The sequence below is a fragment of the Lipotes vexillifer genome, unplaced genomic scaffold, assembly GCF_000442215.2.
Source record: "Lipotes vexillifer unplaced genomic scaffold, Lipotes_vexillifer_v1.1 scaffold977, whole genome shotgun sequence".
NCBI classification, from domain to species: Eukaryota; Metazoa; Chordata; class Mammalia; order Artiodactyla; family Lipotidae; genus Lipotes; species Lipotes vexillifer.
The window spans coordinates 5558652-5584057 of NW_006783088.1; the positions used below are offsets into that span (position 1 = coordinate 5558652).

General features: G+C 43.8%; 1 protein-coding gene across 1 annotated transcript in view; it reads right to left on the reverse strand.

Moving 5' to 3' along the window:
• Window positions 1-5612: 5612 nt before the first annotated feature.
• Window positions 5613-25406, reverse strand: part of ALKBH3 (alkB homolog 3, alpha-ketoglutarate dependent dioxygenase) — a 33363-nt gene continuing 13569 nt past the window's right edge. The window contains 3 exon segments of the mRNA XM_007455808.1: window positions 5613-5705; window positions 6463-6561; window positions 23533-23742. Coding sequence (XP_007455870.1) covers window positions 5613-5705; window positions 6463-6561; window positions 23533-23742 — 402 coding nt within the window.

A 25406-nucleotide genomic window follows, 5' to 3' on the forward strand; every position in this document is an offset into this window, starting at 1 on the left:
CTCGTCCTGTTTTTTGTACAGCAGGAAGACGCCCCCTTGAGCTGCGCCAGGGATCCTGGCCACGTGCCGAGGCACCCGGCTGGGGCAGCATGGAGCCCGCCAACACCAGTCCCTGGAGGGCTGCCCCAACAGGCACCGGGACCTTCTGGGGCTGTCTGTGCCCATGTTCCCTCTTGTCACCAGGGTCTGCCTTCAGCTGGGGGTCTCAGAAGAGGTCGTGGAACCTCAGAGCGGTGGAAAGAACACTGGCCTAGGCACTTGTGGCTCTTCACGCTGCTTCTGCCAGCATGGCCCTGGGTGGCCCTCAGAAGAGCATCTGTCCAACGGGGAGAGTAGCTCCTAGCCTACACCCTCACAGGACTTGTGGAGACAAAGAGCAAGGCGGGGGGGGAGTCCGCCAGCTCTCCTCTCTGGCCCCCCTCTCCAAGTCCAGGGCGGGAGGCCCTCCAGGGGGCCGACTGGGGGGTGAGCGGGAAGCCACACGCTCAGACTTCCTCCGCAGATTTTTGCCTCTAGGCTAACTGTCCTCCTTTCCCCTTCACGTGGGGTGAATAGAGGCTCACAGCTAACATCAGAGACAGGGTGCAGGGAAGAAATTACTGGCTAATCCCTTGATATATTTTTCAGAGAAAACACTCCAGAAAAGTTTTCTCTAACTAACAGGGGCATGGCGGAGACACTTCTGGGGGGCCCTCCTCCTCTCCTGGACTCTCCTGAGTCCCGACCGGGTGGGCAGCAGCCTGAATACCCCAGGCCCGAGTCTGGGAGACCCTCATGGCATCCTTCGTCCACCCAACCCACAAACTTTCTTTAGGCAGGTAGGACACAGCCCGCAACCCAGAATCGCTTTTTGGAGGGTGTGGATTCCCTTCCTAGATGGTCCCATCCTCATGCAGACAAGGGTGGGGGCAGGGAGGGACCTGGTGGCAGAGGCTCCGACTCAGTCCTCAGAGCGACAGAGCGGCCGGGGGGAGGGCCTCCCCGCTGCAGCCTCCTGGGAAGGCGAGGCCGCCGTCCTGTCTCCGCGGCTAATGCTGCCCTGCAGGCTCGCGCTCGCCTTCTCGGGGGTGTCTGGAGCATCACAGGCGCTGCGCGGCAGGTGCTGGCCACAGCGCTCGCCCACACCCTTCCTGCAGTGGGCGGCTAACTGCAACCTGATCACGCAGCCCTCGAGAGCCCCGCGCCTGGCCCACCACTTCCTCCTGCTTCCCGCCCCCTGGGGAGAAGCTTCCAGGCTCCCAGGCAAGGACCGGAGGTTTTGCCGGCTGCTAAAGGGGATGAGAAGAGCACAGTCCCTCCAGCCCCAGGAGACTCAGGCTGCCGCTTCCCCCATCCCCCCTACGCCAGGGCCGGGGGAGGCCCAGAGATCGCACTAAATGCCTACAGACAAGTAACCACGCAGGAGCCTGCCCACCAGGGACACTCAGTCTCAGGATCTAATCTATCCTCTAGGTACCTCAGTTTCCTCATCTGTTTAAAAACCCAACCAACCGCCTCATAGGGTTGCTTTTAAGAATAAGTCAGATTATGTATGTAACAGGTCCAGTAAATACTCTACACTTCCTCCTGGCTTTCACCTTTCCTTCCCTTTTAGAAACCTAGACTTTGTGTCCAGAATTAAAAGCTAGTGGGGTCAGAGGCCAGGATCCTGCCTGAGCATGTCCACACTCATGGAGGCCACATGAGAATAGGGACTGTCCCTGGTGTCCAGGGAGTGTGACATCACCATTACATGGAGGGGAAGTGATATCATTCAAATAACTGTAATGATAACAGTGTCACACATGCCTTGGTCATCTCCAAGTTGGTTCATCTGAGAAAACAATCTTTTGGGTAACGTTAGCTACAAAAATACTACCTAATTTATCCTGTTTTCCTACGTGCCCAGCTGAAAGCCCAGCCCAGCATGGGGCTCTGGTCACAGGCTGGGGAAGGCTTTTCGGATTTGTCATAGCAGTACTAAGCCAGCTGGAAAAGGCACCATTAGCCTGTGTTCCACCCTCATTAGTAAACATCAAAATAATTTCCCTGCTGACCCCGAGACACAGGAATCATCATATCTAAGAATGGATTCCAGCAGCACAAAACTGACAGGGGTCTCATACTGGGGTTCCTTGCAAAGGGAAGCTGGGAGGGGGTAAGGAGACAGTTGTAAACTAAATCCCTCTGAGGAGAGCGTGTGGGTGGAACCACATATATGTAGAGATTTAAACAAACAGAATGCATCACTATGGAAACATTTGGCTTTTTCAAAGGCATAGTTAAGAACATAAAGCAATCAAGACTTCAGATTCAACACTACCAAGTGTTTACCAGAAAAGGCAAAGCGGGTCTTAGATATTCTGCAGCCAAGTAAAAGCTGCCAGAACTCAAGGAAGAAATAGTCCCAGCAGGGCAGGGACCCATGTGTCAGGGCTTTCTCTGAAGCCGTCCAACTGGAGCGCTCTGCTCACTGCAGTGCCCACTGAACTCTTCTGGGGTTGCCATGACACAATTCAGGAGACGGTGCCACTTACTGACCAGGTCCAGACAGACCTGCCACTCGCGAGGGCAGGTCATACCAGCCATGGAGGCAGCAGGGAGTGTCACAGGAAAATGGCAGGTTTATGAGCTGTGACCCAAACTTATTAGGAATCATCAATGCCATGTGAGTTAGTGGTTATTTGTATACTGAGGATACAATCTGATGTTGTGTCAGACTGTTCCGACCCATGCTTTGAGGCAAGGTGCCTGTTGTCAACATGTTTTTAGTATGCAGAGCTTACCCTGCTTCTCGGGCTGTCTGCTGATCGGAGTCGTGGTGTTGGTAAGCATCGTGAGGAAGCCTGATGCTGAGTCTGGGCATCAGGGTCCCCAAATGTACTCACAGATAAGAATGAAGGGAGGAAGGGACCACCTGTCTACCTCTGAAAGTTTGCTTGGATATGGTAAGGAAACATGTTCTCAGTCACTTGCCAGGAAGGTTAGATGAGAATTTGTCTAATTTGTCATAAATTAGACTGTGTCCCCCCAGAATGAGCTTCCCCCAGTAAACTGGACAGTTCTAGTCCAGTTGGCAGCAGAGTTTCTGACTAGGAGATGCTCATGTTGATTAAGGAGAGATGAGGTGCAGATACCTGCACTGGTTCACAGGAAAGCCAGGGGACAAACAGAGTGGCCTGGCAGTCAGCCTGGCCAGCAGGGCACTAGGGTGAGCTTGGGTTTCCCGCTCTACATGAGCAAGCCCTGAGGCTCATAGGCCTGGGGGGTGCCCACTATTCTGCCTAAATCCTGCATGGCAGAGAGAAAAGCACAGTCTAGGCATTAGCCTGTGCTGTATGTGCTGGTTCTGCCGTTCATAAGTCCTAGGAAATGACTTCACCTCTTGGAGGCTCAGTTGCCTAGTCTCTACAATGGGAATAGCATCTTGTTTTGGCAGGGCTTCAGGGAGGATTAGGAATTATGTATGAAAAGCTCCTAGGACGGTTATTAAATTGTCTTGGCAGGTTATTAAAGCTCAAAAAATGGGCAACTAAAAAACTAGACCTGTTTTTCTTCATGTGACAGCCGTTATATTTGCTCCCTCTGCTTTACAAGTAATGTTGGCAAAAATAGCTTCACCCTTAATTCCTAGTTAAGATCTACCACCAGTAAAACACAGCAACAGGTTGGTGCAGTCACTGAGCATGCGCCTCCTTTGCTGGGGTCTGGAATTCCTGTCTGGTCCTAACCCTGTACTTTTATTCTATGGCAAGTACCTACTTGACATTTCAGAAGGGACATTATCTTAGTGGTAGAAAGAATGGCAGTTCCGGCATTTGACAGCAAGAAACAAAACCTAAGACTGTTGCTCTCAGGTGAAGAAACCCAGGTGGTGGTCCAGGCTGTCTGCTGAAGAGTAGGAGTTAGTTTCCCTGACAGACATGGCAGTGATGAGGGAAGAGGTGAAATCGGAGCTGAGGCGAGGGGAGAGCATGACCCCGGGTCAGGAGGGATGTGGTTAAGACCTGGAGTCATCTGCCAGCCCTGTCACTTGTGGGAACAGAAGAGGAATTTCCCCAGGTCCTGCAGCCAACTCATAGCCGAAGCTGGCTGCACCACCCTGGCCAGGTTGTGTTTGTTTGAATTGGAGGAAAGCTAGGGATTAAGTAGGTTTCATTTTATAGTTATGGTGATTTGTACCTCCCTCACGGGAAGGCTCAGTCAGTATGATGTTCAGATTTCATAAAGCATTTAGCATTTCTTAGAGAAAGGAACAACACACAGGCAACAACATTTAAAAGAAAGAGACTCTGGTTCAAGAAGCTACAGAGCTTGTCAGAGAATAGCGCCTGGCCAGGCATGGCATTCATCTGCCTTCTGGGGAAGAGCCTGCCCAGCCTTTGGCATTTTATTGTGATCATGGAGATCATCAATCTTACAGCACGGAATGGAAACAAGATCAAAAGCAAGAAGGCTCAGTACATTTTCCCCACAGGGAGCTACGGGAAACTCTAACTCTCTCACCCTACTTTCATCCATTTAAATCCATTCTCTTTCTCTCCGGTTTTCCCTGTCTTGGTTTGGAATTGGCATGCTGCTCCTAAGTCAAGGGGTCAGGAAGACACGTGCTTTTATGATGCAACAAGGGGCAGTCGCTCTGTCTGCTTCGGGAACCCTGGTGACATCAGAGACTAACGCTTTCATCTCGGGAACATGTGTAGAAGAAAACACTGAGTCAGAAGAAAGCCTTAGTCATAGGGCTACTGAAATCTAAAGTGAACAGGACTCTTAGGTAACTGAGTCTGTTCCCTGTAGGACTGCTCCCGCTCCTATCTGGCTAGGGTTTAAATGACTCAAGTCATTCTCCAGGGGGAACGAATCTATGTAGAACAGCTGCCACTAGCAGGGCATTTGCTGCTCTTCAGCCGAAATTTCTCATGACATCACTCAATTCTTCCTCCCTTTGAGGGGACAGTTTTCTCTTGTATTTCAAGTAGTCCAGGTGGCTGCCTGGAGATGCACTGGAGAATGCCACCTCTGCTCTTTATTCAGAGGCCTGTAACCTGTCTGAGCATATCCTGGGAAGATGGACAGGCAAGGAGACTCAGTTAAATAAAGTGCTCCCAGAATATGCAGCTTTGCATTACAATAGCACACAAGCCAAGATGTTCAGGAGTCAAGGCAGACTTCAGCAAAGCTCTGTTTGGGTTTTAGCAGCTGTCTGCCTAAGCAAGGCTCCAGAGTCACTGACTCATATTTATATCTCCACTTTGCTAAAGGCACAAGGAACAAACGTGTGGATTTACCCCGGAGGCAAAGTCCATTCATATTTCTTCAAATGAAGCGGGAGAGGGCAGCAAAAAACTGCTTATGGACAAAATCATCTGTGAACACAGCCACAGCAGTTTTTAACTTGCCTAAAGGAAATATGTGATTTCAAAACATGATTAGGGATTACTGTTCCCACAGTAAACATATTACAAACATGAACTGCAGGCTGTCGTTTAATAGGACTCCAAGCTGGGAAGCAAATCCCATCCACATCTTCCAAACAACCACACCATGAGAGCAGCTGGACCAGTCTCCGGAAGTTTCTTCATGGTGGAAGCTTTGCTCAGTCTCAGCACAGCTTCCCTCTCCAAGACCTCACATCACCAGTGCGCCCCTCAAGGGTCAGGATAAACTGTCCGAAAGGTCAAGTTTATTCTTGGTTCTCTAGAATGGTACTCCTTGGGCACTCGATGCTAAATGGAAATATGAATAACTCTGACATACACACACTTACACTTTTATTGCAAAGCAATTTAAAACTTATTTATGAGGACATAGACATGTTTCAATTTTATCTCCTGTCAATGAGCAGCAATAGCTCTTTTAAGTCTTGTGGAGAAAGGTCTTCTTCTCTGAAACAAATCTCCACCACCACCCTCACCGTGATATGTCAGCACCCTCACAGGGAGACAGTTTCAGTTTTTCTAAGTGTTTCTCTTCCTCTCAGACTCCTGCCATTTTTCCAAAGCTCAAAAGAAAACACATAAATGGCTGAGATCACAGACAGGCATGAGATTCCCCTCTCATGCTAAGTGTTCTTAATTTGCACACCTTAAAAATGGCCTGGACTAAGCGATGGAGCTGTGCAGCCCCATATGCTAGCCACTGGCTGCCTGAAGCTCTAAATTCATTAAAAATTCAGTGCTTCAGCACACTAGCCATATCTCAAGAGATCAACAGTCATGTGTATAGTGGCTGCCACACTGGGCTACACAGATACAGAGTACTTCCATCATCACAGGAAGTTCTAGTGGACACCGCTGCTGTAGAGGGCCATTTTGACTGTCAGTAGAATCAAAACCCCTTGGAAATGACGTCAGTTTATTGCCTCTTGCTCATTATAAAAGCCACTTGCTTTTCACCACGTCTAATATAGAAATTAATAACTGTAAGCCAGTCAGGAAACTGCCTCTACATGACAGCAAATCCACGTTACTTGCATGTTCTCACCTGCCAGTCTGCTTGGGTGGCTCCTTCCATGAGTAACAAGGTCCCGTGACCCAAGGGTAACTTCACTCTGTCCACATATGTGTAGTCTCCATTCTCCTCCTAGAAAACAGCATTCATTGCACTGAATTTTTTTGCTTGTGTGATCAAGATGCTGCAACAGAACATGACACTGGTCAAAGAAACGCCAGCCTCCACTCAGCCAGACTGGCTCTGTCACTTGGCGGCTGACTGGCCTTAGGCAGGTTACTTCACCTCTCTGTTCCTGAATTTACTCACTTGTAAAATGAGGATGACGAGAGTACCTGCCACACAGGGCTGCTGTGAGCCTCAACTTACATGTGTGAGAATTACTTGGAGACTGGTACATATTAGGTACAGCATAACAGCTATTAGTATTAGTATTATCAGCATCCAAAATGCAGAAAAGCACATTCTGGCCTATGAAGGAATTCAAAGTCATTTATACAATAATTCTTTACAACTGCCTTATTCTGTGCCCTGTGTTTTGACATAGTGTTAGGAGAACAGGCTTTCAAACAAGACATGGTGTGATGAGTTTTGACCCCCTTCTCATAATTTATGCTAATTCACTAATTGGTACCTATGTTAAAACTAGTCACAACTCTTCTATTTTGGTATTTTGGAGATATATTCTTGTTTCTTTCCAGAACAGTCAACAAGAAGATTTTCTCAAAGAAGGGAGCTCTGCTGTGACCAGAACAGTGTTGCTAAACTGAGACTGGCTGTGTAAGCCTTTGAGAATGGATCGCAACTCCCGAGCACCTAGGATACAAATGCCCGTATTTACATTGCCCCTTTCTTCCAGAGCTCAAAGTCAGTTCACTGTAATGAAGCCTCCCAGCACGGGCTGCAATATGGCCAACAGGTGGTGTCACTCCTCCTCCACCGCTGTCAAAGGGGCACATTAAACAACTTCCTTGCTCACAGCAACAAAGAGCACGTCAAGAACTGAGACGGGGACAGACCCAAGTTTCCTGACTTCTTCACCTCCATTCCGGGCAGATTCGTCCATTCATCAGCTTCACTTCCAATGCAAGAGATTACATTTGGGTTACTACAGGATTAATTTCACTGCAATGCTGTGTTTATGTTTATTATTGTAAGGGTGCTTCTGAGAATGTAACTGTTTACAATGATTTCCCCCAGGAAAATCAAAATCAAAACAAAATGAACTTCCATAAACAGTCTAGGTTCCCGTCCCCAGCCCTTGGCAGTGACTTTGTCAAGCACCGTCATAACTTTATAAGCAGAAGATATAAGCAATGTTTGAAATAACTTTTGGTCTCAGTGATTGATTTTGTGTCTGCCACCTTTTGTCTTCCAGTAATAAGTAAGCACCAAAACATTTACCTCTGACCCCTCAGCCAACCCGTGGAAAGGTGACCCTCCCTGTCCTCAGGTAGCCCAGCTCCATCTCAGAAAAGCAAAACATTGCTCCCTGAAAAAAGTATTCCAGACAGAGGAGATGTATGTTCTACTGAAGAAAAGATATCAGAAGGGAGTGCATCGTTCATGAGATCAGAGGGTCCAAGGCTCCTTGATTTAGGCTGTAAAGTCAGTTACCAGATCAAGGTTCAACACAGCTAGAAACAGAACTGTTGCTGCCCTCTATATACTCCAGAAGTACAATGGGGCCTTAATCTATAAACCAAGCACAGACACTAAGACAGGAGAGTGCAGTGGACAGGAAAGACACTTAACACAACAGGAAGAGAATCCTGAGATGAAGATCTCTTAGAACATTAAAACATTACTGGGATAACACTGTACCTCAACTACACTTCAATTTAAAAAAAGAAAAAAAATACACTAAGGAGGAAAAGCATGTTCTAGGAAGCAGGAATTGAATATGCAACAGCCCAGAGGCCAAGAAACCAAGCCCCATCCTGTGTACACAGGTCTGTGAGACCAGGGAATAGGTATAAGGAGTAATTTGGAGAAGTTAGAAAAGTTAAGAGCCAGCATTTTCTCATCCAGTGTTGCTCTGCCAAAGCCACTGTAATAAAATGCAAATTTGATCTCAGAATTCCTCTCCCTTGCTTAAAATACTTTAATGACGTCCCAAAGGTTTCAGGATGAAGTTCAAATCCATTAGCTTGGCACCCAAGGCTCTTGATGATCTGCGTGCTCCTTCTCTTTAGTTTCAGCTCCTACATCTCTCTCACGGGCACCCTGTGCTCCAAATGCATGGAACTACTTACAGTTTTTCCAAACATGAAAAAAAAAAACCCATTATTGGGGAGGAGGGAGTGCTAAGGCCAGTGGAATAGAAGAGGGGAGCACTGTAACTCTACCTGGAAACGTGAAGCAGGAACAGACCCAGCAAGTAAAAAGAGTTCCAAATGCAAGAGGAAAACATGAGCATGGACGGAAAGGGATGTCCAGCAGAGCCACATGTCCCTCACTATTCCTAAGATCTGAGGTTTTCAAATGAGAGAAAGCCTCAGGTTGGTTTGAAACACATTACATCCAGTATAACCATTAGTTGTACCAAAGAGCAAAAGAGGGTGAGCCTTCACTTGGCAGGGAGCTACTCTCATCAGTCCCTGAAGGAGACAGTGATACCAGCACACTTACAGTGAGAGGTGATGTCATTACTTTGCTGCTTGTTGTTCCTTCCTTCCAACACCCTTGGCTTAAGAAGTACATTCCTAATTCACAGAAGGAGACAGAAATGAGGGCAGGGGATTCGATCAAGGCAACACAGAGCTCACGAATGCTTCCTTCCAGAGACCAGAGCAGCAACAGACCAAAGAGCCACACTTTAACTTAACCAAGATACACAGAGACTTTTTCCACTGAGGAAGCAGATAAAAGGCCAGAGGAGCTCACGTGGCTAAGCATAAGGGCTCAGTTGATAGATGGATAAGCGACAGTGGAAGCACAGTTCAGACTGTTTAGAGGAATGCACTCACAGCCATTAAGCATGGTTAAGTTACCCAAACACTGCTCTGTAACCCTTTTGATTTACTCAGGTCTTTCTTCAAAACAAAACAAAACACACCCATTAAAAAGCCATGGCTTAGGATAAAATTTTCCATTCCCGATCCCAGTTAAAAGAAACTTTTAGGGTCACAGTCAGTCTACAGGGTGGGTTTTGCTGTTGATATCCTTGGTTTTCCACACACTTGAAACCTCACAAGTAGATGGAAAAAGCAAAAAAATATATATATTTTTTATATTAATGTTAACATTCTCACTCCCTCCTTAACCACAGCCAATTCATCTGAATGCTTAATTATAATTTCCAGTGAATGCTGGGGTTTTCCAAAGTTCCACAACTTTCACCAAGATCTCAGCCTATTCAGTTTCCTTTAGAAAAAATGTTATTTAGGGACTTCCCTGGTGGTCCAGTGGTTAAGACTCCGCACTCCCAATGCAGGGGGCCAGGGTTCAATCCCTGGTCAGGGAACTAGATGTGACATGCCGCAACTAGGAGCCCGCATGCCGCAAATAAAAATCCCGCATGCCACAACTAAGACCCAGAACAGCCAAATAAATAAATATTTTTTTAAAATGCTTTTTAGGGAAAAAAAAAAGCCTGGGTGTATATTGTTATATCATTACAAACCACCCAACAGATAAGAAATCTAAACATTTTTCTTTTCACTGGAAAGGAAACGTATGAGATCTATGTAGATTTTTCATGTAATTGTGCCTTTCTTGTCCTAAAAAAGGTGTCTTAGAAATTATAGGGTTGGCCAAAAAGTTCCTTTGGTTTTTCAGTAAAAATAAAAGACACTTTTCATTTTCACCAAGAACTTTATTGAACAATGTATTCAACCTTTTGTTCCACTACCTTCTGCCATTTTCCAGGCAACTTCATAATTCCATCTTCTCAAAACTTTTAATCTTTTTGAGCAAAGAACTGTTCCAAGTGCCTTTTACAGTCTTCCAGGGAATTGAAATTTTTTCCATTAAGAGAATTTTGTAAAGACCGAAATAAATGGAAATCCGAAGGTGCAATGTCTGGTGAATACGGTGGATGAATCAGAACTTCCCAGCCAAGCTGTAACAATTTTCGCCTGGTCATCAAAGAAGCATGTGGTCTCGCACTATCTTGATGGAAGATTATGTGTTCTCTGTTGACTAATTCTGGACATTTTTCGTCAAGTGCTGCTTTCAGTTGGTCTAACTGGGAGCAGTATTTGTTGGAATTAATCACTTGGTTTTCTGGGGAGCTCATGATAGAGGACTCCCTTCCAATCCCACCATATACACAACATCACCTTTGGACCAGCCTTTGGTGTGGTTGTCAAGGGTTCATTTTGCTCGCCCCACGATCTCTTCTGTTCCACATTATTGTACGGTATCCACTTTTCACTGCCCATCACAATTTATTTTAGAAATGGAACATTTCCGTATGTTTAAGTAGAGAATCGCACGCAGAAATACGGTCAAGGTTTTTTTCGCTTAACTTATGTGGAACCCAAACATCGAAGCGATGAACATAACCAAGCTGGTGCAAATGATTTTCAATGCTTGATTTGGATATTTTGAGTATGTCAGTTATCTCCCGCATGGTATAACGTTGATTGTTCTCAATTAACGTCTCGATTTGATTGCTATTAACTTCCACTGGTTTACCCGACTGTGGAGCATCGTCCAGCAAGAAATCTCCAGTATGAAACTTCGAAAACCACTTTTGACACATTCGATCAGTCACAGCACCTTCTCCATACACTGCATGAATATTTTTTTGTTTCAGTTGTGTTTTTACCTTTCTTAAAATAATAAAGCATAATATGCTGAAAATGTCGCTTTCCCCCATCTTTAATATTAAAATGCCTACACAAAAATTCACCAATTTTGATTTTTTTTTTTAATGCACACTGATATGACAGCTGTCACAATACAATCTAACAAAATTGTTTCGAATGAAGTTAGACAACTAAGCGCTACTAGAGCCATCTTATGGAAAACAATGAACGAAACTTTTGGCCAAGCCAATACAAACATCAGTGCTTGAAAATCATCATTGGCATAGTTTTTTTTCCTACTATAAAAGTAGGAAAAGTAACATAAGTTCTTATAACATAACATAAAAGTAACATAAGTTCACTAGAGTAACTGACACACTTGTAATTACCTGTTCAATGTCTGCCTTCTTGATCTCTGATAATAAACTCCAATGAGGGGAGGGTTATGCTGTCTTTCCCTTTTGAAATACGCTCAATACCTAACACACATATCAATAAATATGTCCTGAATGACTGAGGAAAAGCACCAAGAAAATATAGACATCACCTTTAATCCCGTCATCCAGAATTCATACAACACATACACAGGGAATATTCTACACATACAATCATGCACTCATTTTTAACATTGTATTGTGAGCATTTTCTACATCTTAGATGTACTGTATTTTAAAAATATGGCTGTATAATATTCCTTTGTATGAATACATCCTTCCTCCTTTAAACTCACAAATTATTTTTTGACCACCTACATATGTTAGGCACTATGCTAGTGCTAAGGATATAGCAGTTAGGTACACATGGTTGGAAACAGATTTTAATATACCAGTAATACTTTAAAAAGAAAGGAAAGAAAAACCTACTGCAAGTAGATCTTGGGCTAAACATCTCTGAGTATATTTCTAGGATATATTCTTTAAAGTGGAATAACTGGATCTAAGGGTATGAACTTGAAGGCACTTTGATTTATACATCAAACTACTTTAAGAAAGTTGTGGCAATTTATAATTCCAGCAAGAAAATGTGACAGTACCTCCCTTCTGATCGCATCACCAGTATGGAACATTATCAATTGGCAAAAAAAATTAGGGAAAAATGGCAATTCATTCTTCAAACATAGAGTTCTTTAATTACTAACCAAGTTCACCGTTTTTTTACATGGCTATTTGCTGTTTGCATTTCTTCTATTGTAAACTCTTCGTGTCTTTTGTCCATCATTCTATGGGGTGTTAATGTTTTTCTTATTGATCTGTAACCATGTACAGTTAAGATATTTTCCCTTTGTTATACTTTCTATAAATATTTTTCTCATTTGCTATTTGCCTTTTAACTGCATTTATGATATTTAACACAGAATAGCTCAAAAATTTTTAGTCAACTCTACTGATCTTTCTTTGGCTCTCCTTCATGGTTTTTTCCCCTCTTCAGGAAACTTAAATATACAACTGCAAGTCCTTTCAGTTAAAAAAAAAAAGTCTATATTTTTTAGATTTAACTCTTTAATCCACCGAGAGTTGGCTCCCCACTTCCCTGCCCCAAGTGTCTTTTCATAACAATTTCCAGGTACTTAAACCAAGGCATCCTGCTAGGCTTTCTGGACATGATCAACCATGGTGTACGCTGCTGAAGTACCAGGCATGTTAGGGACCATTTGCACCCAGTACTGCTAATTCTCACCACAACCCTGTAAGGGACATGATATTCTCCTTTGTTTTTTTTTTTTTTGCGGTACGCGGGCCTCTCACTGCTGTGGCCTCTCCCGTCGCGGAGCACAGGCTCCGGACACGCAGGCCCAGCGGCCACGGCTCACGGGCCCAGCCGCTCCGCGGCACGTGGGATCCTCCCGGACCGGGGCACGAACCCGCACCCCCTGCATCGGCAGGCAGACTCCCAACCACTGCGCCACCAGGGAAGCCCCTCTCCTTTGTTTTATAAGCAAAGGAAGCTGGAGGGAAAGTACGTTTCTAAGGCAAAAGGCTGGCTAGAGGCATGTAGGCAAGTATTTGAACTTAGATCTGCCTGGCTCTAAAGCCTGTATTTTTTCCACCTTGCTGTGCAAAGTTCTCTCTCTTTCTTCTGAAATCCTGTAACTATTTCCTATCTGAATTATATGGCACCCTGACTATACTGTAAGGGTCACAAACATCAGCAAGTAGCATAAACAAGGGGCGTGGGCCAGGTACAACACAGTGGGGAGTGGGGACCATGGAGAACTAGAGAGCACAGGGCCTGCATACAGGTGGGAGCCACTCTGCAGCTCCCTCACCGTTCCCCTGGAGTTGCCTGATCTTCTGGGTTTTCCAGGGAAACTGATAACGGGACTTTTATATGAAATCTCCTGAGTTATAAATTTTGGCAACTGACTCAGTTTCTTTAAAAACCCTGGGAAGTATATAAACAAAACAAGTCTGAGGACCAGTTTCCGCTTAAGAGCTACCCAACTGAGCCGCTGGTGGACCCCTCACATGACTCCTTCTTTTATGCCCATGTCTTGTCATCGTATGTAAGCTCCCAAGCAAGGTCACATGTTATCTGCCAGGCTTCTTTGATGCCCCTTTGCCATTCCACATGGTAGTAACTGAAACAAAGCTCAGGACAGATATGCTGCTTCAAGTATCATATTCTTAGTCTCAGTGATCCCAACGCAATCAGAAAAGGCCATGGACGCAAAATATGCTTCCAAATTAATGATCTGAGTCAACAGTGAGACATTTGGTTTTCCAAGTCATCTCTGATCTCCTAGGTGAGCTACTTACTAGAAATTTTTCTATCTCTTTACTAAGAAGATGCTTATAAAAACAAAACACAAATGAGCAGAAAGGTCAAACAAAACAAAGTAGAAGCCCTCTACCTGTTTCTCACTTCCCAAACTCACAGGAAGCACCCGACATACACTAACTATTATTAGTTTCTTCATTGGAGGCATCAGGAAAGGCTTCGAGGCTACAGTGGGCCCTTGAAGCCTGGAGAGGACTTAAGTTTAATGAGAAGGTGGAGAGCATGCCTAAGGAGCAAAGAGATAGTTCAGCAGAATAGTGCAATCGCACAGGGAACAGTGAGACACCAAAGTCGGTGGGGCATAGATTATGTAAAGATTTGACAGTCTGGCTGAGGAGTTTACATTTACGATTTGTTCCAGTAGGAGCAAATAAAGACTTTTGAGTTGGAAAACAAAGTGATGAAAGCAGTGAGCTCAATCCTGGCTCTCTGTGCCTCTTTCTCTATTCTTTTGCCCTGAATTGATAATGGTGCAATTCCATAACTTTACATATTATCTAGATTATTAGTTTCAATTCAGTTCAGCAAATAACTGTCTATGCAATGTGGAGCAAGCGATAGAACACGGTGCCTCAGCCACCTCACCTGTACCATGGGGATAACAGCACTATCAACTTGACAAGATTATTGGAGGCTGCAGGTAAAGCACTTAGAACAAAGCCAGGCACAGAGTCAGTACTATACACTTGTTATTGATCACCATCCCTTTATTGTTGTTATTGCTGTTGTTATCCTGACAATTCCCAAATGATACCTCTAGCACAGACCTGTCATGTGAAGCCCAGACTTTATAGCCAATGTCCTACTTTACATTTGGAAGTCTCAAGTATCTCGAACATACCATGTAGAAGAAGGAACCCTTGATTCCCTCTACAGACCCTCCCTAAATAAGAGCAAAATAAAAAGCAAAACCCCCTGCTCCTTCTCCCTCCTAGTAAACAGCACCTCCATCCACCAACTGCTCAAGCCAGAAACCTGGTTCACCCTCCAAAACATACCTCAAATTCATTCACTTTGTTCTTCCCCACTGCCACCATCTGAGTCCAAATCAGCAGTCTCCCACTAAAAATATGGAAACAGGGCTTTCCTGGTGGCACAGTGGTTGAGGGTCCACCTGCTGATGCGGGGGATGCGGGTTCGTGCCCCGGGTCCGGGAGGATCCCGCGTGCCGCGGAGCGGCTGGGCCCGTGAGCCGTGGCCACTGAGCCTGTGCGTCCGGAGCCTGTGCTCCGCAACGGGAGAGGCCACAGCAGTGAGAGGCCCGTATACCGCAAAAAAACAAAAAACAAAAAAAATGAAAATGAAAATACGGAAACAACCTTTTTATTTTATTTTATTTTATTTTATTTTTAAATAAAATACACACACACACACACACACACACACACACACACACAGTGCTCAAGGCTGGGACGTAATGATAAACAAGACAGAAGTCGACCTTGCCTATAAAGCATTTACAATCTACTGCTAGCTCATAATTTCCTAAAAATGTAGACAAAGATAACAGAATCGAAGACAACCTTGAATATCCATATTTAAGGGGTGTAAAGGGAAAAAAACCTCAAAGGAGGCAGAGAAGTAACAATGAGAAAAGTGTGAGAATAGCTAAGATAATACAATATTTCAGAAGCCAATAAGAGAAAGAAAAGGCAGCTAACAGTTTCAGGCAGAGAGGTGCTGGACACTGGTGATCAGCGCTACAAAGAGGAGGAGAATGATGACTGAGGAAAGGCCAGAGTACTTGCTCTTTCGGACAGTGTATAGTATATTAGCAGTGTGGTGGGATGGAGCTAGAGAGCAGGTGTTCCAAAAGTAAGTTAAGTTGTAGGAAAGGGAAACTGCAGATAGAGACAACTTATCCCAGAATCTGTGCTTCAAAATCAAGAAAAAACCAAGATGTTAGAGTGCCTGCAGAATCAAGCAAAGGGTTTTCTCAAGATGGTAACAGATAGAATAGGAATTTCCCTAGCTCTCCAGCCCAAGAATCAGATACATGCTAGAGCTGCTTGACAAATATGGTCAAGGCTTTTCTGCAGACTGAAATGATATTTGCCAGCATGTGCTACAGCTACGTAGCCTGCTGGAGCCAAGTGTCCCTTTACTTGCCCTACCTCCCAACTTATGGCCATTCCAAAATGTTCCCCTCTCCTCTTTTTTAATCATTTCTTTCCAGCTTGTTTTCCCAATCAAATTGTGGTGTTGCTTTGCCCTTGAGAACCTGGCTGGCTTCTAGACAGCTTCATCGATCATCAAAGCTTGCAGCTATATTTGGACAGAAAAGTTGTTCCTACAGCACTGATGTAAGAACACAGCTGGACTTTTTGTTCATAGTGGTAATGTATCTTTTAAATCTGACATAAACAAAACATATTAGTTACAGAAATTATGGAGACAGAATAAAGCTAGGACCCCACAAAGTCATCTCTACAGTTAGTCTGCTGACTCAAACCACGCTTGCAAAGATGGCATCCTCAATATCAATGTGGAAAACATTACTTTAGAAAAAGAAGCAGCTGTTTCTGAAATAAGATCTGCTAAAGGAAGAGGCTAACTGGAAAAGCATAGATTTGAAACGCCCGATGTTATCTGTTCAAAACAGTTTTGAGCTCGCTTGCCACACACAAATCTTTGGGTTTTTATCAAACTCTTTTCCTGACTTTTGACATGGATTTGGCATGGAAGGTTCTAGCGAGGTGAGTGAGAATACTAAGTATGAGGGACTGGCACGTGCAATCAATCATCCTATACCGGGCGAACCCAGTGATTGTAAAAGGCAAATGCGGTTTACAGTGAAACACCTGCCGACAGTGTTTGTTGTTCAGATTTGTTGTTGATATAGTATCGGTGGTGGGGTGGGGGTCAGAAGTTACTGAATTTAAGCAAAAACAAGCTTGGCTTTACACTGACTGTTACGGTCATTCTAGCCACACTGAATGTGCCTTAATGTAATGAAGATGCCATTCTTGGTGATATGATGTTTCCAAGCAATGCAACTTAAAGGAACTGCTATTTTGAAAGAGCTTCCACTCAACACTGTAGCACCAGAAATAAACACTCTCCTTCCTCGAAGAGCATACAGAACAAATTCCAAGAAGCCTGACATCCAGCTGACCCCAGTCACCAGCAAAAGTGCAGGGTTCTCCAGTCATCCATTAAATCAGAACATTCATTCCCACACCATTCCGGGACATAACCTGATCAGACATAATCTCCCACACCCACCCCTGCGCCCTTCCACTGTGTCCGCTGGAATTCTCATTCAGTGATGAGCAAACATCCCCCTAGATCCTCAACCTCATGTGCTCTGAAGGTTCCCTCTACTTCCTTTCCCTAATCAAGAACTAGGTCTCTCCAGAAGATTCCAAATTCCCTGAAACTCTCTCTCTTGTGGAAGCTGATCACGTCTCTCATATCTACAGAGCCAGGGGATACTCCTTATTAACACTTTCAGACCATTATTCCCATGCCTCTCTTAAAAATACCTGCTCCTCTGAGCTCCTGTCATTAAAGCTGTCCACCTCCCTTCTTCACTGCCTTAGTCCCAGGAAGTATAACAACCTCCTAATTGGTCTCCTGGCTTCCACTCTTGCTCCTATCTAGCCCGAGCTCCATGCAGTAGCAACTGACCTTGTAAAATTTCAATCAGAACATGTCACTCTTCTGCTTAACACATTTCAATGGCTTCTTGATGTACTCAAAATAAAATCCGTCCTCCTGAGGCTCAGGAGTCTGCATGATCTGGCCCTGCCCCACTCCTCCCATCTCATCACTTGCTACTCTGCTCACTTGCTCACTTGCTCCACTGTGGGGCCTTCTCCTCCTTCCTCAAACTCACTAAGCTCTTTTCTGCCTCAGCTAAGCAGTCATCCACCATGAAAATGTGGCTTATGAAAGATGGAAAAATTACCAGAAGGCTTAGGAATAGTTTTTTAGAGTATGGCAAAGTGGAGGGAAAAAAACTCTACCACTGAGACAACGTTTAAAAAAAAGTTTGCAAGCAGATCCCATACCTAATTGGGGCACACAGAAACTTGACGAATCACTTTGGAAAAGGTTGTTCTCCCAAGTCGAAAAGTACTATCGGTGGCAATACGAAACTGGGAGGCTCTCTGAAAAAATTAATTATTCCCAGTGGCAGTCAGGACATGGATTCTAGCCTGAGACAAGGCCCCAAGGAAGCAAATGATGATTCCAACTCCCAAAAGGTCTCGTGTCAGTAGAGAATTCAGGTCCTACCAGGACTATTTATCTTTATCTGCTTAAACATGCACAAATTAATTTCCCACTCACTCACTCATGCTCTCCAAACCACTGCATGACCCTACAGATAGGAGCTCAAAAACTCAGCCACCATTCCTGACCCACAGGCCACTTTACCCTCTCAGAGTCTCCTTTGTACTCCCTCAGTGAATGCCATTCACAGTCCAAGGCAAACTTGGAGGTTGGCTGTTTTCTTTTTCGATTTCCACATATGAAAAGTCACCATAGCATCCACCATTTATAACAGCTTAAAAATTCACTGATTACTGCAACAACTTTCATAGTGCCTTTCACGGGAAAACTTCTCTATTACTCCCATAAAGTAGCTACCAATTATCATCCCCATTTACAAAAAAGGAGTAAGTATAAATGAGGCGGATAAGTGCTTTTTACAAACATCAGTAACAGAAATAGGAAACAAAACCTGATTTTCTAAATTTCATTAAGGAATGTATTAAAAAGATGATGGTTATCAACAATTTCTTTCAAGTAGGTCTTGTAATTTCTCAGAACAGATGCTGTAATCAGAAGATGGACTAATGAGAAGTGTGGATGCCCGGAAGAGCCACAGTGGGGGTTCTGGCTGAGGCAGCAGTCCAGTCACCACTCCATGAAATACTACACAGTCCAGTTCATCCAATTTTCAAATGTAAGCTAGTCAGTTTATATTATTTTGGATTCCAATATCCTCACTTCTTCCACAGTCCTGGAAAAATATTGGTATTTATGATCAAACTGACCTTTTCATACTCCACTCTTCCCAGTAGTGTGTAAAAAACCAATTAGCAAGGGAGGTACTAGGAACCCAAATGCACTGGGAACTCTCAGAACCCCTACCATTACAAGTAGTTTTACAACCATCTCTTTTGATGATATGAACAGAGTTCACATCCTTCAGAAGGTGATAGAGAGAGTAATGGTTAGAGAAACGTCCAACTGGCCTCAACTCAATCACCTCGAGATGGATAGAAGCCCCTCACGTTTTCAGGATTCAGCTGAAGGACAGAGCTTACGCACGGCTAATTTTCTAGAAAACAAGGCTTTTGGCATCCAAACCTTCAGTGCATCACAAACTTCCTATTATCTAATACCCACACCCCCCAACTCAGCCATCACTGTTTCTATGGTAACCGACAGAGAACTAGCAGCCTGCCAAATGGCTTTTGTAGTTTCTTTTCCAGCTTGTTTTTCAGTATAGAATTAAAACTATACTGGGAAAAGGACCAGACTAATCTTTACAACAGGGACACGATGCGGTTTGAAAAGTACAACTGGGTTTGGGACACGAGCGTAGAAAAGCTTTAACCAGCCCAGCTTGGGAGAATAAAAAAAGGTTCTTGGGGCTTCCCTGGTGGCACGGTGGTTAAGAACTCACCTGCCAATGCAGGGGACATGGGTTCGAGCCCTGGTCCAGGAAGAACCCACATGCCACGGAGCAACTAAGCCCGTGCGCCACAACTACTGAGCCTGAGCTCTAGAGCCCGTGAGCCACAACTACTGAGGCCCGCACGCCTACAGCCCGTGCTCCGCAACAAGAGAAGCCACCACAGTGAGAAGCCCGCGTACCGCAACGAAGAGTAGCCCCCGCTCGCTGCAACTAGAGAAAGCCTCTGCGCAGCAACGAAGACCCAAAGCAGCCAAAAAATAAATAAAATAAAATTACAAAAAAAAAAGGTTCTTGGTTTCTAAAAAATGTCTACTGAGGTATATTTGGAAAGCTTTACTTTTGTCTTAAGACAGTGTATCCTGACATTGGCCTGAAGATGGATATGATGCTATTCATTCAGGTTGAACTGAATTAACAAAAGAAGGGATGGGGTGAATGGAAGAGCAGGTCTACTATGCCCCCAAGTACCTTATTATCATTAAAGGAAGTGGTAATTGACTCTAAAATCAAAATGAATGAGCAGGAGTTGACAAACTTGGACCAGAGGACAGTGAAACGAGGATCAGCATCTTGGAGTGAATGTTTAATCCTAGGGGTGACGCATGCATGAAGCTGCCTGAGCCATTTGCATGAACCAGAGGGGCACTGATGCTTAGGAAACAAAGATCTCCTTACCATCTCAGCACAGCAAGAAACTGTTAGGAATGCAGTGTGTGGAACTGGGGCAGCTTTCAGAAGATCAGCAGCTACAGAGAACTACTACTTAAGGTGCCAGACTGCAAAACAAACAGCTGCTGCAGGGGTGGAGGAGTTTGAATGTCTAAAAAAAAAAGGCTAATTCTCTTTGAAAGTGGCCCCAAACAGATGCTTTTCTGTCTCAAAACTGCATACTTGAATGAGGTACAGGCAATCTCACGATTCCTCTATGTCAGCTTTAGGTGAGAAACTTTGACTCAAGTCAAGCAGGTATTACCTTCTTCTCCTCTGATAGTTTAAAACGAACTGGATTTTGAAAGAGATGCCCTCCCACAACCTCTAGCACACCCCAAACGTCTTGATGACAGACATGAAAATTACAATCCATAGTGGCATAGCGAGACAGGCTCCTAGGAGCTACAGAAAGTCAAGACTCCTACAAATTCCACACAGAAGACTAATTTATACTTTCTATTTTATGCTTTTACTTTGAGTTGTACAATATGAATCATGAGCCATGTTCTCAAAGCTATCACCACAGTTGAGAAAGAAAAGTAGACTGATTTGCAATAAACTTTTCCTTTCAATCCTTCAGAAAAGGGATCATTATCCTGTGATAAAGATGATGTACTCTAAGATACATTTCCAAGGATGTCAACTCAAAGAAAGGCTTCTGCACTTTAAGTTTAGCTAGATTTGTGGAGCCCAAGATTTTTAAAGTCTGTTAAAGAAACTTGAAGAAATCCTTCCAAAAGTTTAAACCTGGGTTTTGATTATCCAAGAATGGACTTTATGGGTTCTGGAGGAAAAAAGTAATTTTTAAACTGTATTCACTAATGCATGATTATAATTTCCCCATCTTAAACAAAAGCCAGATTTGAAGGAATACACAACTGCATCAAATTCAATCATAGTTAAGACTATGCTGGAAGCCAAAACTTACTAGAGTCAGTAACCTGACATACTGACACATTTATATTTCTTCCCAAATCTGTTTCCTCAGTCAACTTTGTTTCAGACAAATTTTCTTACTTATCAGATCTGTATTTTCATCAAATCAGCTACCATAGTTATAGTGCAGATTCCCCTGCTACTAGTGGACAATTAAAGGGACTTAACCACATTTTCAGTGTTTCATGGCCTGTGCTTTCACTCATGTTCACCAAAATAGACTCTAAGAAGCCTTGAGAAGACAATGTTTCAGTAAGTAAGTATGGTCACAGAGGTTTTGTTCCAAATGGTTGCCCTCAGAAACAATGCTAAGTGGTAGTTACATTTTCCATCCACACATGAACCTATAACATAACTGAATTATATTACCAAGAAATAGCTCTTGATCACCATGAATACGTTTTTATATGAGAAAATGAAGACCTTCAGCTGCCTAGAGGGGAAAAGGAATAGCGGTATTCTGGGCACTGGAACATTGTTAACGCTTAATAGTTGGAAACTACTGGTACAGCAAAATTAATTATCCAGAAAGCATGCTTTGGGAATTTTTAAGCTTAAAATCTATAAACAGGCCAAAAATGTTTTTAAAAAGGGATGATGGTGGTGGCGGTGAATGTACGTGTAGAGAGAAGCAGTAACTGAATACTTAAATTCTTGGCAACAAAGAAAATAACAGCAAAGACTCGGAGACTCGGATTACACCAAAGATTATACTGGACACACTACAGCTTGTTTTCCAATCAGAAAGCTGGACGGATAACTCTGGGAGTGGGGGCAGAGCACTAGCACGGGCCAGATCAGGAGCTCCAGGAGGGGAAAGATGACTTCACCTTATTTATCCATTGCTATAGCCCCAGCTCCCAGGACCATGCCTGGCAAAAAGTTTGTGTTCTATATGCCTGGCTTGAGAAGAGGGTCTGAACTTTAAAATGAGACACGTGGTGTTTCTCCACTATTCACATAATAGGAGACTTATTAAGGGCGGGATGAATTCTTCACATGTGTGAACTTGGGATTTAACTGAGTGGAAGCCTACATATGAAAGCATAACCATACCTTGCTTCTCAGGTGGTACTCCCTGGTACATGAGAAGGCTGACTGCCAGTGAAACCGTGAAGGCTATTCAAAGTGCTCAGGGAGCAAGTTCACTCAGTAAGTCACTGGCAACTGACAATCCCTCACTAACACAGACTAAAGTTTCTGTGCAAAACAAAAGCAAAGAAAACCCAGTCAACAGAAAATACACCAATGGAAGGTACTTAATGGCATAAATGCAGAACAACACAATATGCTTCAAAATTCCATGCTTGGAAACCCAAATATGTGTCATAAAAACAGCCCAAAGAAGTATATCTGATGCAGAACAGACACAAGCACTGACTGCCTGATAATTATGTGGTCTGGATTAGGTCACACTCAAAACACAGCCCTGTAGGCCTTCCACACTGACTGGGTCTGGTTTAATGTTATAAACAAAATGACTGGGAACTTTGGTTAGAAAAAAACCACAAATCCTGGAAATAAGATAATTTGGTAGAGATTTGCTCTTTTCTTAGAGTTTCTACTATCCTTCTATCTACCTTAGTCCTAAAGTTCTATACTTTTTGATTTAAAAACACTAACAGCCCTCGTATCCCTCAAATGTCTTGTAATATAGGTAAGAGCTGGGCTGGACAACTAAAGTTATTCTACAGTTTAGCCACTGTTTGCCTGATAATCTGGCTTGAATTTCCTCTCTGAAAGAGTTACAGAGCCATCTGGATTTCAGGAACAGGCTAAGAAGGCAATGAGGATGCATGTGATGCTCTCTCACAAAAGAGAGGCAACAATGCCATAAAGAACACTTACTTAAAATTTCAGGCGTATCTTCCTTGAGACTCCTTTCCTTTGCCTCCTTGCCCCCACTAACTTGAACTTTGCCTTTATAAGCCCTCCTTCCTAGCATTTATCATAATTCCAATTACTTGAGTAATTAGTAGTATCTGTATACCCCCATTTCCATGTGGACAGGGACCATGTCTGTCCTTTCCACCAATGCAAATAAGCCTCTAGCACCTGGCACGCGGCAGGCATTTTCTGTTGCATAAGTAAATGAACGAATGGCTTCTTTGTAAGTCAAAAGTTAACCATGGGGTAAGCAATCAGTTGAAAATGTTTCATCAACAAAACACATACTCCAATCCCCTAAATCCGAAAATAGGAGCCTTTTAGAGCTCAGTTTTTTTCACAGAATATTAGATGGCAGGAGGAACATAAAATAAATAGACTACTCACTGGTGGGGGCTTCTTTCTCATTTCAAACATGCGTGTGGCACCAAAACTGAGTGAAGCAATGATGGGGCACCTCCCCAACGAAGGTTCGTCATCACTATGCCAGTCCACGCTGTCCTTCTCATTTCGGTAAAGATTGCAGAGCAAGGAGTTGAAGGTGTGGCCAGTGTTCTCTTCAATTTGGTTCTTCAGCATGAGCAGCACAGGATGCCACTGCGATCAACAGGCCAAGAAAAGGGGCAGAGACAGTTCACGTAAGACACAAGGTGGCAGCCACGTGGAGAGACAGGAAGGGCAAAATCAGTCATGTTATAAACAGGGGCATGAAATAAGCAAACCACCAGAAACGTAATAAACATAAGGCTAGAAGAGTAGTTTAATTCTCTCCTGTTATTTCTATTTTGAAGCAAGCTGACCTCTACACTTTTATTAAGGTACTAAATTTGGTATAGAATGTCACGAAGACCAGGCCTATCCACCCATCTCATCCTTTCCATGTTAAATATATGACGCTCGCAGAGAAGCAACTGTCAATACACTCAGGGCAGTCACCTCAGTAAGTCACTGAGGTAGCGTGTGGAGCAGTAAGCCTGGTTTGTCACCACAGCTGACGGGCCACCAAGAGTTAGCAGATGCAGACTGCAGTCTGAGGAGTGAAACAACTCTCCTGCTGGGTGGCCCTCTGTTCCATTCCTATTTTATAAAGAATGGCAGAACTGCTCTTTGAAAAAGGTATTTAATATTTCCAGAGTGGCAAACTTCCTAAAAACAGAACCTAGAGGGGAAAAACATTCTACAGAATGGAATCATAACATGGCTGTGCACTACAGAAGATTTAAACAGAGTCCACAGCTCTGCCTCCTGAGCACCGAGTTCACCTCTGTTTATATGCGGAGCTCAGCATCTTGCCACACATACTTTAGGAAGCTATGACCCCTAAGCTGTAGGTTGTACTTGGGGGCTACAATCAGTACAGCTCTGGTTGTGGTTCTTGTTAGAACTCTATGTCCTGCCTCTAGGAAACCTCAAATGCTTTACAGAGCTTCCTGGAGAACAGGAGTTCGTTCTCACACCACTGGCAAAGATTATTGAGGTGGGAATTCCCTGGAGGTCCAGTGGTTCGGACTCCATGCTTTCACTGCTGAGGGCCCATGTTCAATCCCTGGCTGGGAAACTAAGATCCCACAAGCCATGAGGCACAGCAAAAAAAAAAAATTATTGAGGGCCCCAAAGAACTTCTGTATGTATGGCTTATAGCTACAATAGTTACCATATTAAAAATTAAGACTAAAAAAATTTTTAATTTTTGGTTAATTCATTTAAAAAATAACAAACTCATTACATGTTAACGTAAGTATTATTTTATGAAAATTAACTATTTTCCAATACAAAAAATTGGTGAGAAGAGTGGCACTGTTATGCAAATCTCCTTTTTATTTATTTATTTATTTAGTTAGTTAGTTAGTTAGTTAGTTAGTTAGTTAGTTATTTTTGCAGTACGCGGGCCTCTCACTGTTGCGGCCTCTCCTGCTGCGGAGCACAGGCTCCGGACGCGCAGGCTCAGTGGCCATGGCTCACGGGCCCAGCCGCTCCGCAGCATGTGGGATCTTCCCGGACCAGGGCATGAACCCGTGTCCCCTGCATCGACAGGCGGACTCTCAACCACTGCGCCACCAGGGAAGCCCCAAATCTCTTTAATGTCTAACTTAATAGAAGAGTTGATTCTAATATCTGCTTCTGCATTTAATCTGTTACAATATGTTGTTTCTGTTGAAGCATATGAAGAAAACTGCCTTCACACAGGTATGTAGTTAGAAAAAGGAAGAATCTTTTATAGCCTTTTCAAATAATTGTAAATATTCTTTGACATTACACCA